The 17,212-nt window shown below is 51.4% G+C and overlaps 1 protein-coding gene across 1 annotated transcript in view; it reads left to right on the top strand.

The window, feature by feature from the left end:
• LOC119845780 (cAMP-dependent protein kinase catalytic subunit alpha-like) overlaps positions 1 to 14,281 on the top strand; it is a 30,113-nt gene extending 15,832 nt beyond the window's left edge. Inside the window, exons 2-10 of the mRNA XM_043506813.1 lie at positions 3,568 to 3,629; positions 5,223 to 5,351; positions 5,531 to 5,629; positions 6,761 to 6,843; positions 7,775 to 7,901; positions 8,139 to 8,234; positions 8,351 to 8,473; positions 13,074 to 13,238; positions 14,046 to 14,281. Of these exons, the coding sequence (XP_043362748.1) occupies positions 3,568 to 3,629; positions 5,223 to 5,351; positions 5,531 to 5,629; positions 6,761 to 6,843; positions 7,775 to 7,901; positions 8,139 to 8,234; positions 8,351 to 8,473; positions 13,074 to 13,238; positions 14,046 to 14,171 (1,010 nt within the window). The 3' untranslated portion in view covers positions 14,172 to 14,281. The remainder of the gene's footprint in view (positions 1 to 3,567; positions 3,630 to 5,222; positions 5,352 to 5,530; positions 5,630 to 6,760; positions 6,844 to 7,774; positions 7,902 to 8,138; positions 8,235 to 8,350; positions 8,474 to 13,073; positions 13,239 to 14,045) is intronic.
• Positions 14,282 to 17,212: the final 2,931 nt, after the last annotated feature.

The raw sequence follows: 17,212 nt of genomic DNA, 5'->3' as shown, positions 1-17,212 counted from the left end.
TAGACAGCATTGGCGGGTTTAACCAAAACTTACATTTTTGGAGGCCAAATTTGAATTGCCTGCTCGTTAAATGTTTTTTAATTACAGCAGCCCCCAGAGATATTGATTTCAACTGAGGACTCCTTGTGCCTGGGTTCTGTACAGACCTGAAATGAGCCAGTGTCTGCCCCAAAGAGCTTACAATGGAACTCCCAGAGCTTGCAATTGATTATACAGGGGAGATCCCCCTGGAAATCAATGGGGCTTAGTGCCGGGGTCTGTCCATACACTCAACTGCGGGATTGGAGCCTCAGTTAACCCTTCGTCCTGCCACAGTGCCGAGAACCTGCAGGATGGCGTCTGAGCCCTGCTGGCGAAGGAGTGAAACTGACCAGTGCAGAGGCACTGTGTACGTTCCTGTCCTGCCCTCACTACCATAGTGTTTGGTCACTTTTCAGTCCATGCCATAAGCAAGGTGACTCTCATCTGTCCCCTGCGGTTCATTCTTTCACCAGGGGGAGAGCTGTGTGTGCAGTGGAGGTGTTGGTTTTGGTAGGATCTTTTTATATATGCCTGTGCTATGCTGTTTTTATAGTGGAGAAGGCTGATCAGAGGAGGGCACATAGAACTAGGAGGAAGAGGTGGGGAAGTTTGGGATGATCCTTATATCCTGTGGCAGTCAGTTCCACCGTCTTGGATGGGCTCCCAAAGAAACTCTGTCTCTCTCACAGATGAGCTTCACCAGGGTGGTAGAAAGTGCCATGGGACGGGAGGAGTGGGGCTGACAGCCACAATCTCCATCCCAGAGCTTTCAGCTCTAGGGGTCCCTCGCCCAGGCCCAGGGCCTTGAAGAGGAAGAACAAGACTCTGAGATGAGACAGGCCCAAAAAGGGAACAAATTATTGGTGTTGGGCCAAGTGAATTAGAGGCTGGTGGTGCAGAGAAGATTCCTCCATCACTATCTGAGGCTGCCCCCAGTTTATGTAACTGATTAGCAGAGCCTCACAAGTCTTCCTAGACCTCCAGAAGAAGGCAGAATGGCTGATCTCCCTTCCCAAGGCATTGATCTGGTGTGGATGATGCCAGGAAAGAACAGTGGGGGGAGGGGTATTGCAGGTCAGGGCAACTGCACCTGTATTTGCCCCTCATGGTCCAGCCAGGGAAGCCACTTAGGCTTCTGGCTCCCAGTCATCACCTCTCTTGGGCAGAGACCTGCGTCTCTCTCCTTCCTGCCTGGGGGATTTCCAGGCTGCACAGCTCCCTGCCTACACTGTGAGTTCCCCAGCTAGCCAGACTGCCTCAGCCGGCCTGCTTTGACCTCCTTCCTCAGAGGCTATGAACAGCCCAGTGTCCCACAGGTATAAGGTACCACACGGCTGTTAGCAAGCACATTGATTCTTAAGGTAAAAGCATTGTAGGGAAAACCTCTTAAAAACCAGCAAAGAACCAACACACCTGCTAATAAGCTTTCCAAAGATCACCCTGCTTCCAGCCAGGTATCTCACAGGCAGTGGGTTTCTCCTCGGGAGCGGCTTCCAGCGGCTGAGGTTTTGCATAACCAGAGGCGTTACATTTGCATACCCCTCCCTTTAGTGATTTCCTGGGAAACGTACTTAACTTTAAAAGGCCCCATAGTTTCAGATGGTCCCTCAAAGCCCATATCCCTTCCCTGGGTTTCCATCTGAGATGTCGCATACAGTCCCACAATAATACATAACCGCCTGCCTTTGTAATACAATGAACTCCTAAACTACTTAAACTTAGTTATGTAAGGTACGGCCAGGATAGTGCAGGAAATTGTCTTCTCTGTCCCATGTCCATGCAAGGATCCCTCTTCCCCACCCCCTTGGGGCTGGGATCAATGGTGGGAGACAGTGGCTGGTGAGCTAAGCCTGTTTCTAAAAATAACCTGGAGAAAGTAGGAGACAAAGTGAAAGTAGGTCAGATAGACTGAGCGGATGTGAATTTACTCCCCCTCTGTGAAGCTCCACGGGAGATGGGCTGTGGGGACTAGAGGGTGAAGGGGGGGTGTGGGCGGGGGTAGTTAGCCAGCAAATAGCTGATCCCCGGAACCCTTTCAGGGATGCCCTGCCCTGTCCTGTGGGATCGGGGAATCCCCGTAATCTTGGTCTCCTTCCCTCCAGCAGTGAATCAGTCACATCTGTAGGATGTTGTCCTGCTTCACTGATGCATTTCAGGCCCTCGCCTGGCCTATTTCTCAGCCCTTTCTTTAGGGCAGGGATGACAGGACTAGAGCGCGGTGATGCCGGGTTTCCACAGGATGTTGCTATTTACTGATTAAAGTGGGGGCTCCTGGGGTTCTGTCCCCAGCTCTGGGAAGGGAGTGGGTTGTAGTGGTGAGAGTGGGGCGGCAGGGAGTTGACTCCTGGGTTGTGCATCTGTGACCCCAAGAACCGCAGCACCCAGATCTGGATCTAGGCTTTTAGCTTGTCCCCTCCCTAACATCTGAGCACCAATGATCCCTGGGGGAGGCAGTTAACTTTATACACCTCTGGTGTGGGGGAGACTTGCCTGTGATGGTGGGGGCAGGGTTGAGTTCTGGGCTCAAAGTCACCCCCTGCTGCTGCTCTGTGCTTGGCCTCGCTGCTGCAGCCATTCAAATCCCATGGGCATCTCTTGCACTGTTGAGAGCTGAGGGACTTGGCCCTGTCAGGAGCAGCAGGAGGCAGTGAAGATAAAAGGGGCTCTCGGTACCAAATATCCTTCCAGATGCTGCAGATTGCTCCAACCCCCATCCTTGCTCTCCCTCCCATGGTTCTGGGATCTGGCAGCAAGGACAGGGAGCCCGGCTGGTGAAGGAAGGATGACCTGGCTGGATGCCAGAGAGTGGGGCACTTGGCTGGTCCCAGGCTGCTGCTGTGGAGGCTCTGGCAGGTTGTTTTAACCCCTTTGTGGGCAAAGCCCAACTGGGGTTTCTGACTTTCGTGGCTGCCTTCTGCAGCTCTGTGTGTGTGCGCAGAGCACCCCCTTGTGGACTGTTGGTGTCATTGATCTGTGATGACTGCATGGTTGAGAGAAGGCTACACACAGGCCTCTGCCCTTTGAGCTAAGGGGAATCTCCTTCCCCTTCACCCCCTTTTGCTGGCAGCAGTAGTAGATCCCGTATCCTCCCATTAGGGCAACGTGATCCACGCATCTTAACGTCATTTGACTGAAGGGTTGTACGAGTGTCTCCTTGTGGGGTGCAGGTTGTGTGTTGAGGGGCGTGGACCAGGCACCACAAGTGGCATGTTCAGTGGGGGTATAGAGGCAGAAGTGCATCCCCTTGGTACTGGGGGCTGCATTAGCCCTCCCTGACGGGGCTGTTCGGTGTGTCCAGAGGCACAGGGGTGGGGATGTTGCGGGAGCACCCCCACATGGCCTCTATCTAGCCAATCCCCAGCTGAGCCGCCCTTTGTAGCCAATGAGGCATCACCATCCCGCTGATAAGCTTAAAATACTCATCCCCTTTGTGACTGCGTGCCTCTTCGCTGCGTGGGGTGGGGGCTGAAAGGGGAGCTCTGTCCACCAGGCTGGGTGCCCCCCCTCCTGACTCCTCACGCTGCTCCCTCTCTCTTTCCCTTACAGTGGAGGAGTTCTTAGCCAAAGCCAATGAAGACTTCCTCAAGAAATGGGAGAACCCCTCTCAGGTACTGTGCCCCCAACCCAGATCACACACCCCGCCCCCCGCAATCAAGGCCTTTGCAGCCCCAGGCTGATTACTCTGCAGTCACCCCCTAGATCTCTTTCCCCATCACTGAGCCACCTTGCTACCCAGCCTCCTCTGAGGGTCTGGGGGTTCTTTTTGCTCCTGGGGGGCGGGGCTGAGTGGACCATGTTGCTCTCCTCCCCGCCCCCTTAATCTGCCCTCTGGTAGCTGGAGGGCCAAGAACTCTGTAGGTTCAACTCCACTCTGCTGAGGGAGGGGGACACTAACCATGTGGGACGACTCCTGATCCAGCCTGTCTCCCCCTCCCCCATCCTCCTCCCGAGGCTCCAGCGTGGTCGTCCAGCTCAGCCCAGCCCCAGATTGGCTCCCCGGGGGGGTTGTGCTAACAGGGACCCTGTTCAAAGGGCCTCCGTTTGCTACCTGCATTTGAGCGCAGTGCCCCAGTGCCCTTGGTCTGTCCCCACTGGAAATCCCACCTGGGGTGATTGTGGGTAATTCCTGAGGCAGAGCTGCTGGTCCCTCTGCAGCACTGTCACTTTGCTAGTTCTCCCGCACACCCTGTCATTAATGCCATGGCACAGATGGGGAAACTGAGGCCCAGAGGGAAAAGGACTTGGTCAAGGGTATAGGAAATTGGTGGCAGAACTAGGAAGAGATGTTTTGACTCCTAGTCTCCTGCCCTCTGACCACTACACTTCACTCCCTCTCTTCACAGACGGAGGGCTAGAACCCAGGAGTCCTGACTCCCAGCTCCGCCCCCGCCTCTAACCCACCATCCCCACTGAATGGAGCTGGGCGGGTCGCCTGTCTGGATCTGGAGTCTGGTTCTGCCCGAGGAGCAGGGAATCCCTTGTCTGTGTCTCATTAAAAATGCAAAAAAGAAAAGGAGTACTTGTGGCACCTTAGAGACTAACAAATTCATTCGAATGCATCCGATGAAGTGAGCTGTAGCTCACGAAAGCTTATGCTCAAATAAATTTGTTAGTCTCTAAGGTGCCACAAGTACTCCTTTTCTTTTTTGTGAATACAGACTAACAGGGCTGCTAGTCTGAAACCTATTAAAAATGCAGTGACTTCCTTTGGCATCCTCTGGTGGTGAAATGTGACATCTACTTCATAACAGTGTTCTCAAGAACAACCCCAGTGCGGGGCTAGGGGGTGCTGTGCTGCAGGTAGAGGGGGGCTCAGTTGGGGGCGCTCTCCTGTCACAGTCAGTGATGACCCTGGAGGGGCTGTCTTTCTGGTGAGCTATAAAAACTGAATCTCTGACCAAGGGCAGGTCTACCAATTTTGCTGCCCCAAGCAGTCGCTGCTGAATTGTCGCCGCTGGAACAGCGGCAGAGCGGCCACCGACTTGCCACTGCGGGACATGGACTGCCACTCCATTCTGAACGCCGCCCCAAGCACCTGCTTGGAAAGCTGGTGCCTGGAGCTGGCTCTGGCTCTTACCCCCTCATGGTCATTAAAGATCCCTCCAGTCTTGCAGTGCAAATCCCACCGTCCTGGGCAGGTTCCTTCCTGATGCCCCCAGGACCAGTCTGGCCCCACATCAGGTTTGTTTTCCCCCTTCCAGAACACGGCCAGTTTGGATCAGTTTGATCGAATCAAGACTCTGGGCACGGGCTCATTTGGGAGGGTAATGCTGGTGAAACAAAAAGAGACTGGGAATCACTATGCCATGAAGATCCTGGATAAACAGAAGGTGAGAGGCTGGGGGCTGCCGCAGAGATCTGGCCTGGGGCCGTGGAATCCCCAGTGCAGGGGACGGATGTGGGGCTGAACCCTGCATGGGGACGCTGGAGAGGGGAGTGTGTGGGAGGCGTAGGGGGTGCTGCACCAGCAGAGGAAGATCTAATGTTACTACTTCCTTTTCTCTCCCAGGTAGTGAAGTTGAAACAAATTGAGCACACCCTCAATGAGAAACGGCTCCTTCAGGCCGTCAACTTTCCATTCCTTGTCAAGCTCGAGTATTCTTTCAAGGTAGGTGTCCTTCGCTTGCCAGCCCGGCCCTGGGCTCTGTCTGCCCCCGACTCCCACAATCCCCTTGATTTGTTTCCTATTTAAAAGCAAAGCTGTGCTGAAGGGGTCAAAGGGCACAGCCTGCGTCTCTTGTATCCTGAGAGCAAACCTTCCTGGCGTGATGTCTGGGATCAGGTTTGGAGCTAAGAAAAATCAGTTTGGATCATTCCCCTTTTTCACTCTCTTCTGTTCTGCTTTTGACTCCAGGTTTTGAAAAGTGATACTTCCCCCCGCAACCTGGTCAGTTTTGCTTTCGTTCCTAGTCAGTTCCAGTTTCAGGCTCCCATGCGCTGGCCCTAGGGCATGAGGTCTGGCTTGCGGGGGAGTCTCAGAGGAAGTCCTAACTCCATGCACAGTTGACTTTGTGGAGACTTTGAAACCATCACATGGGATCGTTTCCGATGAAGTGAGCTGTAGCTCACGAAAGCTTATGCTCAAATAAATTTGTTAGTCTCTAAGGTGCCAAAAGTATTCCTGTTCTTTTTACGGATACAGTCTGACACGGCTGCTACTCTGAAACCTGCTTTTGAGAAGTTTCACTTCCTGCTTCTGCTTCTTTGGCTGTCAGACCTGTCGGCAGGTTGGGTTTCCCCTTTGATCGGAGACATCAGAGCTGGGAAATCCCTCTTGGGCCCTCCTGTCCCTGCCCCTAGAGCAGAGGTGTGGGAGGGGTTGAATTTTCTAGGGCTCTAGTACTAAATACTCCAAGAAAATAAAGCTTGCGCCCTCTCATTAGTGAATCTGTTCCCCAGCTGCATCTGGGCAGCAACTCCCACTGCTGCTGTGTGCCTGGGACCTTGGGCACCAAGCGCAGCCCCTCTGGCCCTTGAGCCAAAGGAGTAACAGCAGCAGCTGGTGGCAGTAGTAGGCTGTTATCTCCCAGACAGCGGGTGCACTGCATTGTGTGCTATGGGGAAGCCAGGCCAGTGCATCAGGCTCCCTTGAGGAGTGTGGGGTTAGTGCCCGGAAAGGGATGGGGCTAATAAAGGAGCAGGGGTGTGGTGAGCAGCTTCATTCTAGTGTTGCAGACACTGACAGGGGGCTGGAGTGACTCCATCCCTTGCACTCAGTTTCTGCTGCATTTCCTTCTAGGATAACTCCAATCTGTACATGGTGAAGGAATACATCCCAGGCGGGGAGATGTTCTCCCACCTACGGCAGATCGGGAGGTTCAGGTGAGCGTTGCCACGGGAGCCAATGTTGGGGACAGCGTTGCTAATGGTTAGAGCTGGGTCCTAATCCTGCCTCTGCCATTCACTCCTTGTGGGGAGGGGGGAGAATCACTCTGTGCCTCAGTTTCCACAGCTGTAAATTTGGGATTTAGTTCAGTAGAGAACTAGACCTTTTATCCACTAGCAGCATCTGCAGCGATGCTGGCTTTGATCCTCATGCTGCACGCCATGATGTGATCCCAGCTGGGCTGGTCAGGAAGGGATTCCCCATGGGGAGAGGTGCTGAGATCTTCTGCCAGCATGAGGCACAGTTAGTGGCAAGGATGCCAGGGCTAGATGGGGCCAGGCTGGATGGAGCTGGAGGTCCATGGGGGTGTGTGTTGGGGCTAGCGGGGAGATGCTGGTCTGGGAGGGGTTTGCCAGGCTGGGTGGAGTCAGGGGTCTAGGAATGGTGGGTGGGATGTGTGGGCTGGGGCAGATGGGGCCACCAGGCCTAGAAGGGTTGGGGCATCTTGCCTGGGGTTGCCTGAGTAGATGGAGTCAGGGATCTATAAGGAAGGTGAAGCAGCCGCGGAGCCAGGTGAAGGGAACAGGGGGAGCAATCAGAAAAAAGGCGCCACCTGCTGCTGCGCTTTCACTCCCCCAGCGGCGCTCCGGCGGCCGGCCCTCACTCGCGCCGGGTGTCTTCGGCACTGAAGCTCCCGCCGCCCAAGTGCCGCTGAAGACCCGCAGCAGGTGGCGCTTTCTTTTTTTTATCGCCAAGACATTCAAAAGGCGCCACTTGTGCTCAGTGGGGGAGGGGCCGCTCCCCTGTTCCCCCCCAGCTACGCCACTGAGGAGAAGTGAGGGCGGCAGGGGGCCGAGGATCCTGAGCTGGCTGAGAGGGGGCGGATCTGGCCTGGGATGCCCACGTTCTCCTCCCACCTCATTGCAGTGAACCTCGCGCCCAGTTCTACGCTGCTCAGATCGTCCTGACCTTTGAGTATCTGCACTCGCTGGATCTCATCTACCGAAACCTGAAGCCAGAGAATCTCCTGATAGACCAGCAGGGCTACATCTTGGTGATGCCCCTCCCCCACTCCTTCCTGTCCCCATCCCAGCTCCGGCTCCTGGCTCCCTGCCGTGATCTCCTCCCTGCCCAAGTCTCTCTCTGCTGCCATCCCCTTCCCAAAGCCAAGACACCCCCAGAAACATAACACGGACAGAATACATCCATCCTCTGCTCCCCCCCACTCCCCTCCTGCTGTCACAGCCTCCAGGCTGATCCAGCTTCTCCTCTCTCTGTGTTTTGGCTTCAGATGGCGGATTTTGGTTTTGCCAAGCGGGTGAAAGACCGAACCTGGACTCTGTGTGGGACCTCGGAATACCTGGCCCCCGAGATCATCCTCAGCAAGGTGAGCTGGGGAGGGCCTGTCTGCTGCCTGATCTCTAGCTGATCCCTGGCCACCAGATGGTTCCTTCCGCCCCCCAAATGTTCGCTGCATGACCCCAGCCTGCTTTCCCTGGGCAGGGTTATAACAAGGCTGTGGATTGGTGGACTCTGGGCGTCCTCATCTACGAGATGGTGGCTGGTTACTCCCCATTCTTTGCGGACCAGACCATTCAACTCTACGAGAAGATCGTCTCTGGCAAGGTATTTGGGCTGTGGGAGGGGACACTTGTGTGATTTTGTGGGAGGCGGGATTTTGCCAGTGAAAGGGGGGTGCCAAGTCTCAGCGACTGATAAGAGAGATGTTTACACGCACCCCACACATGCTCATGCCCTCCCATGCTCCCCCAATCCCCAACACATGGGCATCCTCCCTGTCATGTACCCCATTCCCCCTGCACCCCAACACATAGACCCTCCCTTGCCACGTACTCCTGTTCTCCAACATATGGACATCCTCCCCATTGTGTCCCCCACTCCTACACCCTACACATGGGCCCTCCCTTGCCGTGTACCCTACTTCTCCAACACATGGACTCCATTCCTCACCCCACCACCATTGGGCTCCCTGTAACTCACATGGGGACTCCTGGAACAGGTGCTTTTGGTTTTCTTATACACTGTTGTTAATTGCAAAACCCTCCACAACTCTGCTACGTTGCAAGACTAAAACACATCAGTCACCTCCAGGCACTGGTAGAGCACTCATCACCATAGTAACCAAGAGCCCATAATATTCCTCTGCCCACCCCAGCGCCTTCTCACCAAGGATCTCCAAGCACTCGTGGTGGACACAGTCAGCTTTAAACCTAGTGAGGTTTTAAAAAAACAAGGTTTCAGAGTAGCAGCCGTGTTAGTCTGTATTCACAAAAAGAAAAGGAGGACTTGTGGCACCTTAGAGACTAACAAATTTATTTGAGCATAAGCTTTCGTGAGCTACAGCTCACTTCATCGGATGCATTTGGTGGAAAATACAGAGGGGAGATTGATATACACACACAGAGAACATGAAACAATGGGTTTATCATACACACTGTAAGGAGAGTGATCACTTAAGATAAGCCATCACCGGCGGGGGGTGGGGGGAGGAGGAAAACCTTTCATGGTGACAAGCAAGGTAGGCTATTTCCAGCAGTTAACAAGAATATCTGAGGAACAGTGGGGTGGGGTGGGGGGGAGAAATAACATGGGGAAATAGTTTTACTTTGTGTAATGACTCATCCATTCCCAGTCTCTATTCAAGCCTAAGTTAATTGTATCCAGTTTGCAAATTAATTCCAATTCAGCAGTCTCTCGTCGGAGTCTGTTTTTGAAGTTTTTTTGTTGAAGGACAGCCACCCTCAGGTCTGTAATCGAGTGACCGGAGAGATTGAAGTGTTCTTCGACTGGTTTTTGAATGTTATAATTCTTGACGTCTGATTTGTGTCCATTTATTCTTTTACATAGAGACTGTCCAGTTTGGCCAATGTACATGGCAGAGGGGCATTGCTGGCACATGATGGCATATATCACATTGGTAGATGCGCAGGTGAACGAGCCTCTGATCGTGTGGCTGATGTGATTAGGCCCTATGATGGTATCCCCTGAATAGATATGTGGACACAGTTGGCAACAGGCTTTGTTGCAAGGATAGGTTCCTGGGTTAGTGGTTCTGTTGTGTGGTGTGTGGTTGCTGATGAGTATTTGCTTCAGGTTAGGAGGCTGTCTGTAAGCAAGGACTGGCCTGTCTCCCAAGATCTGTGAGAGTGATGGGTCGTCCTTCAGGATAGGTTGTAGATCCTTGATGAGGCGTTGGAGAGGTTTTAGTTGGGGGCTGAAGGTGATGGCTAGTGGCGTTCTGTTATTTTCTTTGTTGGGCCTGTCCTGTAGTAGGTGACTTCTGGGTACTCTTCTGGCTCTGTCAATCTGTTTCTTCACTTCAGCAGGTGGGTATTGTAGTTGTAGGAATGCATGATAGAGATCTTGTATGTGTTTGTCTCTGTCTTAGGGGTTGGAGCAAATGTGGTTGTATCGTAGAGCTTGGCTATAGACAATGGATCGTGTGGTGTGATCTGGGTGAAAGCTGGAGGCATGTAGGTAGGAATAGCGGTCAGTAGGTTTCCGATATAGGGTGGTGTTTATGTGACCATCGCTTATTAGCACCGTAGTGTCCAGGAAGTGGATCTCTTGTGTGGACTGGTCCAGGCTGAGGTTGATGGTGGGATGGAAATTGTTGCAATCATGGTGGAATTCCTCAAGAGCTTCTTTTCCATGGGTCCAGATGATGAAGATGTCATCAATGTAGCGCAAGTAGAGTAGGGGCATTAGGAGATGAGAGCTGAGGAAGCATTGTTCTAAGTCAGCCATAAAAATGTTGGCATACTGTGGGACCATGCGGGTACCCATCGCAGTGCCGCTGATTTGAAGGTATACATTGTCCCCAAATGTGAAATAGTTATGGGTGAGGACAAAGTCACAAAGTTCAGCCACCAGGTTAGCCGTGACAGTATCGGGGATAGTGTTCCTGATGGCTTGTAGTCCATCTTTGTGTGGAATGTTGGTGTAGAGGCTTCTACATCCATAGTGGCTAGGATGGTGTTTTTAGGAAGATCACCAATGGACTGTAGTTTCCTCAGGAAGTCAGTGGTATCTCGAAGATAGCTGGGAGTGCTGGTAGCGTAGGGCCTGAGGAGGGAGTCTACATAGCCAGACAATCCTGCTGTCAGGGTGCCAATGCCTGAGATGATGGGGCTTCCAGGATTTCCAGGTTTATGGATCTTGGGTAGCAGATAGAATACCCCAGGTTGGGGTTCTAGGGGTGTGTCTGTGCGGATTTTTTCTTGTGCTTTTTCAGGGAGTTTCTTGAGTATATGCTGTAGTTTCTTTTGGTAACTCTCAGTGGGATCAGAGGATAATGGCTTGTAGAAAGTGGTGTTGGAGAACTGCCTAGTAGCCTCTTGTTCATACTCCGACCTATTCATGATGACGACAGCACCTCCTTTGTCAGCCTTTTTGATTATGATGTCAGAGTTGTTTCTGAGGCTGTGGATGGCACTGTGTTCTGCACGGCTGAGGTTATGGGGCAAGTGATGCTGCTTTTCCACAATTTCAGCTCGTGCACGTCGGCGGAAGCAGTCTATGTAGAAGTCCAGTCTGTTGTTTCAACCTTCAGCAGGAGTCCACCCAGAATCCTTCTTTTTGTAGTGTTGGTAGGAAGGTCTCTGTGGGTTAATATGTTGGTCAGAGGTGTGTTGGAAATATTCCTTGAGTCAGAGACGTTGAAAATAGGATTCTAGGTCCATTTATTCTTTTACGTAGAGACTCTGTCCACATATCTATTCAGGGGACACCATCATAGGGCCTAATCACATCAGCCACACGATCAGAGGCTCGTTCACCTGCGCATCTACCAATGTGATATATGCCATCATGTGCCAGCAATGCCCCTCTGCCATGTACATTGGTCAAACTGGACAGTCTCTACATAAAAGAATAAATGGAAACAAATCAGACGTCAAGATTTATAATATTCAAAAACCAGTTGGAGAACACTTCAATCTCTCCGGTCACTCGATTACAGACCTAAGAGTGGCTATCCTTCAACAAAAAAACTTCAAAAACAGACTCCAACGAGAGACTGCTGAATTGGAATTAATTTGCAAACTGGATACAATTAACTTAGGCTTGAATAGAGACTGGGAGTGGATGGGTCATTACACAAAGTAAAACTATTTCCCCATGTTATTTCTCCCCCCCACCCCACCCCCCACTGTTCCTCAGATATTCTTGATAACTGCTGGAAATAGCCCACATTGCTTTTCACCATGATAGGTTTTCCTCCTCCCCCCCCCCCGCTGCTGGTGATGGCTTATCTTAAGTGATCACTCTCCTTACAGTAAAAAGAAAAGGAGGACTTGTGGCACCTTAGAGACTAACAAATTTATTAGAGCATAAGCTTTCGTGAGCAACAGCTCACTTCATCGGATGCATTTGGTGGAAAAAACAGAGGGGAGATTACGAAAGCTTATGCTCTAATAAATTTGTTAGTCTCTAAGGTGCCACAAGTCCTCCTTTTCTTTTTGTGAATACAGACTAACACGGCTGCTACTCTGAAACCTCTCCTTACAGTGTGTATGATAAAACCCATTGTTTCATGTGTGTGTATATAAATCTCCCCACTGTATTTTCCACCAAATGCATCCGATGAAATGAGCTGTAGCTCACGAAAGCTTATGCTCAAATAAATTTGTTAGTCTCTAAAGTGCCACAAGTCCTCCTTTTTTTTTAAAAAAAAAAAAAAAACAAGTTGTGTGGCATAGTGGGAACTCAACAGACCTGGGTTCTGTTCCCGGTTCTCCTACCAGCCTGCTGGGTGACCTTGGGCAAGTCACGTCTCTCTGTGACTCAGTTTCCCCTTATGTAAAATGAGGATAGTGATGCGGCAGCCCTGCTTTGAGATCTGTGGAGGAAAAATGCTCAATAAGAGCTGGGGGGGGGTGGCTTCTGCTAATTAACCATTTCAGCTCCTGTGTCAGTCCTCAGTACCCTCCCCCCCCCGCTTCTTGTCCACTCATTGTCCTGGAGTGTTTTTAAAGGGCTTGTTATTTATTATTAGGTGTATTCTGATAGTGCCTACAAGCCCCAGTCATGGATCAGGACCCCATTGTGCTATAGGGCCGTACATTACTAGATGTATTATGGTAGTGCCTAGGTGCCCCAGGTGTAGCCCAGGACCACCCTGTGCTAGGGGCTGTACATTACTAGCTGTATCTATGAATCTAGCCATGAGGGCAGGGCAGACCTCTGTCTCTCCTCCCCACCCCAGGTCCGGTTCCCGTCTTACTTCAGCTCGGACCTGAGGGACCTGCTTCAGAACCTGCTGCAGGTGGACCTCACCAAACGCTTTGGCAACCTCAAGAACAGGGTCAACGACATCAAGAACCACAAGTGGTTTGCTACCACCGACTGGATCGCCGTCTACCAGAGGAAGGTAGGAGGGCGGTGGCAGGCACAGGAGAGCCTGGGTAACTCCCACCTGGTGCAGCCTCCGTGAGCAGGAATTGAACCTGGGATCATCAGTGCCCAGGCCTCTAGGAGCGCTTTGATTACTGGGACTCTGTAGTAGGGTGTTGTGGCTGGGTCCAACCACTAGGGGGAGATATGCTCACCCAGCATTGGTTTAAAGTGGGGAGCCCTCAGTCAGCTGTTTGTAAGATGGTGGCAAAAGCAAGGTCCTGTCCCCACCCCCTGAGGATAACGGCCTACTACTGCTGCTGCCCGCTAATGGGGTTATTCCTCCATGTCTGGTGGGAGAATGCTGTGCTGAAGGTCTTGATTAAAACCCTCCTGATGATGCAAGTGGGGGCTCTTATGGGGATCCAAGGGGCTCGTGACCCCCTGCCCTTCCCTGATTGCAAAATAAGAGGAGGGGGTTCTGGCTAGATAAAAGGGGGCTTGAGGAGTTGCTGATCCTGTGTCCCTCACCTGATTTGCTAAGGGGCCCGATCCTGTATCCCTTAAAGGTGCTGGGGGCCCTCATCTTGGGCTGTTAAGGAGGGTGCTGGGTGTCCTGATCCTGGGCTCCTAAGGGGGGTCATGGGCTCCCCCTTCTGTGATTGCAAAGTGTGCAGGTTTCTGGCTGGATAGTAGGTGGGGAGGCGGGGCTGATTCTTGCCTGCCTTGTTGCAAAGTTGGGGCCTGACTGTGTGCCACTAGCAGACCCAGGAGTGGCAGCAGGTGGATAATATAAATGTTGATCCCTCACCTCGTCCCCAACCTCCCCCCACTCCCTTCGCAGGTGGAAGCTCCCTTTATACCAAAGTGCAATGGCCCCGGCGACACGAGTAACTTCGACAACTGTGAGGAAGAGGAGATCCAGGTCTCCAGCACTGAGATGTGCGCTAAGGAGTTTGAGGAGTTCTAGGGCGAGTGGCCCCCCCGGGAGGGTGCACACGGAGCAGGTGGAGGCGGAGTTGGATTTGATCAAGAGAAAGACCCGAGTTTCTTGCCTGTGTGTTTTATTTTTGTGGGCGGGGGGGTAGGGATTTGCCTGGATCTGGTTTGGTGGGGAGCAGGAGACCCCTTATTCTAAACCTGTACTCTCCCCCCTCCCCCCAAAATCCCATTTTCCCACAAAGAAGCTTGAGATTCCCATCTAGAGGGTGGGAGTATCATCTGCCCCGCCCCGGGAAACACCTCTGTGTCCTCTGACAAAACTTGTTTCACCGGAAAAAAAAAACAAAAACCCCCAGCCCGCACTCCCTCTTTAGTGTGCTTTGTTGTAAACATATTTGAAACAATTACCAATAAAGTTTTGTTTAAAAAAAAAAATTAGACTGGCGTGTGGACTGTTCGGCTCTAGGGGACAGTTGTCGTGGCCGTGATGAGCCGGGAGCTGTTCCTCTCCCCGGAGGCCCAAGGAGTTCAGGGATATAGCGGGGGGGCCAGCGGCCGCCATAAGCGGGACCTGAACTCGCCTGGAGTCGGAAGCCCCAAGGGGCGAGTGTCCGCACGTCAATGGGGGGGTGGCATCTGGCCGATGGATAAATGGGCATCATAAGCAGCAGCGGAGAGATTATTTTATCTCTGTATCGGGCAGGGGGCTACAGCTGCTGGAATACCATGGCCAGGTCTGGTGCCCACAATTCGAGAAGGAAGGGGAAAAATTGACAGAGAGTTGCCATGAGAACGATTAAATGGGGGGAACCTGCCTTATGCTGAGATGCAAGGAGCTTCTTAAAGCGAAGGTTAAGGGGTGCCATGATCCCTGTCTCAAAGAACCTATGAGGGGAATAAAACTATGATAATGGGCTAGTCCTGCTAGCAGACAAAGGTCTAAGGAGAGGTCGTGGCTGGAAGCTGAAACTAGAAACATTCAGACAGGAAAAAAGGGCAGATTTTTAATTGGGGTTGGGGGAGGGGATGTAATTAGCCATTGGAACAATTCACCAAGCATCGTGGTGGATTCTTCATCACTTTCGTTGTTTAAATCGAGATGGGAGGTTTTTCTAGAGGATCGGCTCCAATTCCAACAGGAGTTGATTCAGGGAAGTCCTGTGGCCTGTGTTACGCAGGTCAGACGAGGTGCTCACAGTGGTCCTGTCTAAATCGATAATCTAGCCTTATGAGGCCGGGGCAGGAGACGTGAACAGCCAGGCTGTCCCCGGTGTACAGCAGTGCAGTGCGCTAGCAGCGGGGGGATTGCCAGAAGCAGAATACTTTCCTCTAAATGTGGATATGTGCACACCTTCCTTACTGCAGGGGAACTCCTGCCATGTGTGTGAATCTGCCTCTAAAGGGGATGAGGTAATAAGATGCCAGCTAATTTCCGGTGTGGTAGAGGGGAGAGAGGAAACCCCTATGAATGAAAGGTAGTTTATCAGAAATAAAATGAAAGTGATAAGCCCATCCGTACAGCCCCTCACACAAGGGGGTTCCAAGCGCGATCGGGCTGGAAACCGATTGTATTTTGTGAGAGAATTTGAGGGTTTCAAATTTGTTCCCATTCTACATTGGAGTGAGTGAAAGCAGGACCTTGCTTTTCCACAGTGCAATGACTGAATCTATGATATGTATTAACATAAGCAGTTCAACTTGACAGTAAGTTGTTGAAGATCTTAGCTCTGTCTGGCCCCTTTTCTACAAAGTTGGAGCTTGTGGCAATACTCCTTAAAGACCTACACACACACCTTAAAGAAGGCTGCTTTTTCTCGTCAGGCCAGTTTTGGTCTCTTTTAAACTGAAATCAGTAGAGAATTATGCGCTTTGATAGAATCACACTCACTACACACAGAATGACCAAGCTGGTTGGGGCATCAGAACAAAGAGATTGGATCCCCCTGGTTCTGCATATTTATTTCCCCTGAGCAGAGTCTGAATGTTTTTCCTCAGAGAGAAAAAGATGAAACAGTTTTTCAAATTTTAAAAAATTTAACACTGTTGGGGGAACTCTTTTGTGTACAGTGAATCATTCCCTGCACTTTAGGGTTTTCCTAAGCCTGGGATCTGACCCACCAGTTCGGTGTTTCTAGTATTCTCTTCCCTTCAGACGTTTGTGCACTTCCAGTGCAGTATAAAAGCAGGCATAGGTCAATGTTCAAGATGGCTTTGTAAGAGAAGGACACTGATTCTATTGCCAGTGTCGTACTACTAGTGAATAAGTTCTATATAGCTATCTCACCGCAGGGTACAACCCTTCTCACCCAGGATGTTCAGGAAGAAAGCACGATCCAAACCCTGTGCATTGACATCCTGCAATGTCTGGACACCTCAGTCCATGGAATGACCCAAGTAAGTGACCTGTTGCTACTGCTTCTTGAAATAGGGACGTTCTTCCTTACGTTCCTTGTATCCCTCCACAAGGAAGCTTTCTGCACAATCAGCATAATGGAGGATCAGCATGTCCAATTCATGTCAGGGATGATGTGACCCCTTCCTCGTGGAGTAAGCGGTTCACATTAGAGAAAAGATATAAAGCAACTTAACTGGAAGGAATCGTGTTGCAGAGATGGTCTCTTAATTCTTTCCACTGTCTGAGTGCAACTTCCCCTTAGATCCCCCAGGACTACTTTTGAAATGTAGAGTTGGTGATCCTTGGATTGGAACAGATATTGGGGCTGCCTTATATTGGTCTGTCAAGTTGTGGGTGAGCTTATGGTACTATCTAAATATCTCCACAATGCTCTAATGCAGGGAAAGAGGATTCATCTCTGGGTGAGAGCCCAATTGCTCACCAAACAAGGTAGTGTCTTTAAAAGACAGAGTGAGGGGGCACCGGACAGGGAGAGTGAGATAATGGGGAGAGAGAGATGAGGTGATAGGTTAGGGAAGGGTCAGTGATGAATAAAAGGAGAAGCTACATGACAGGGCGGGATTCAGACAGCAGGATACTGGAGGTGGGGGAATGGAAATAACTCTGTACTGAACAGTCTCGCTCTTCTCTGCAGGTGTTATGGCCAAAGCTTC

This window comes from Dermochelys coriacea, chromosome 20 (assembly GCF_009764565.3).
Source record: "Dermochelys coriacea isolate rDerCor1 chromosome 20, rDerCor1.pri.v4, whole genome shotgun sequence".
In the NCBI taxonomy this organism is placed as follows: domain Eukaryota; kingdom Metazoa; phylum Chordata; order Testudines; family Dermochelyidae; genus Dermochelys; species Dermochelys coriacea.
This window is presented reverse-complemented; position numbering and strand designations above follow the sequence as displayed.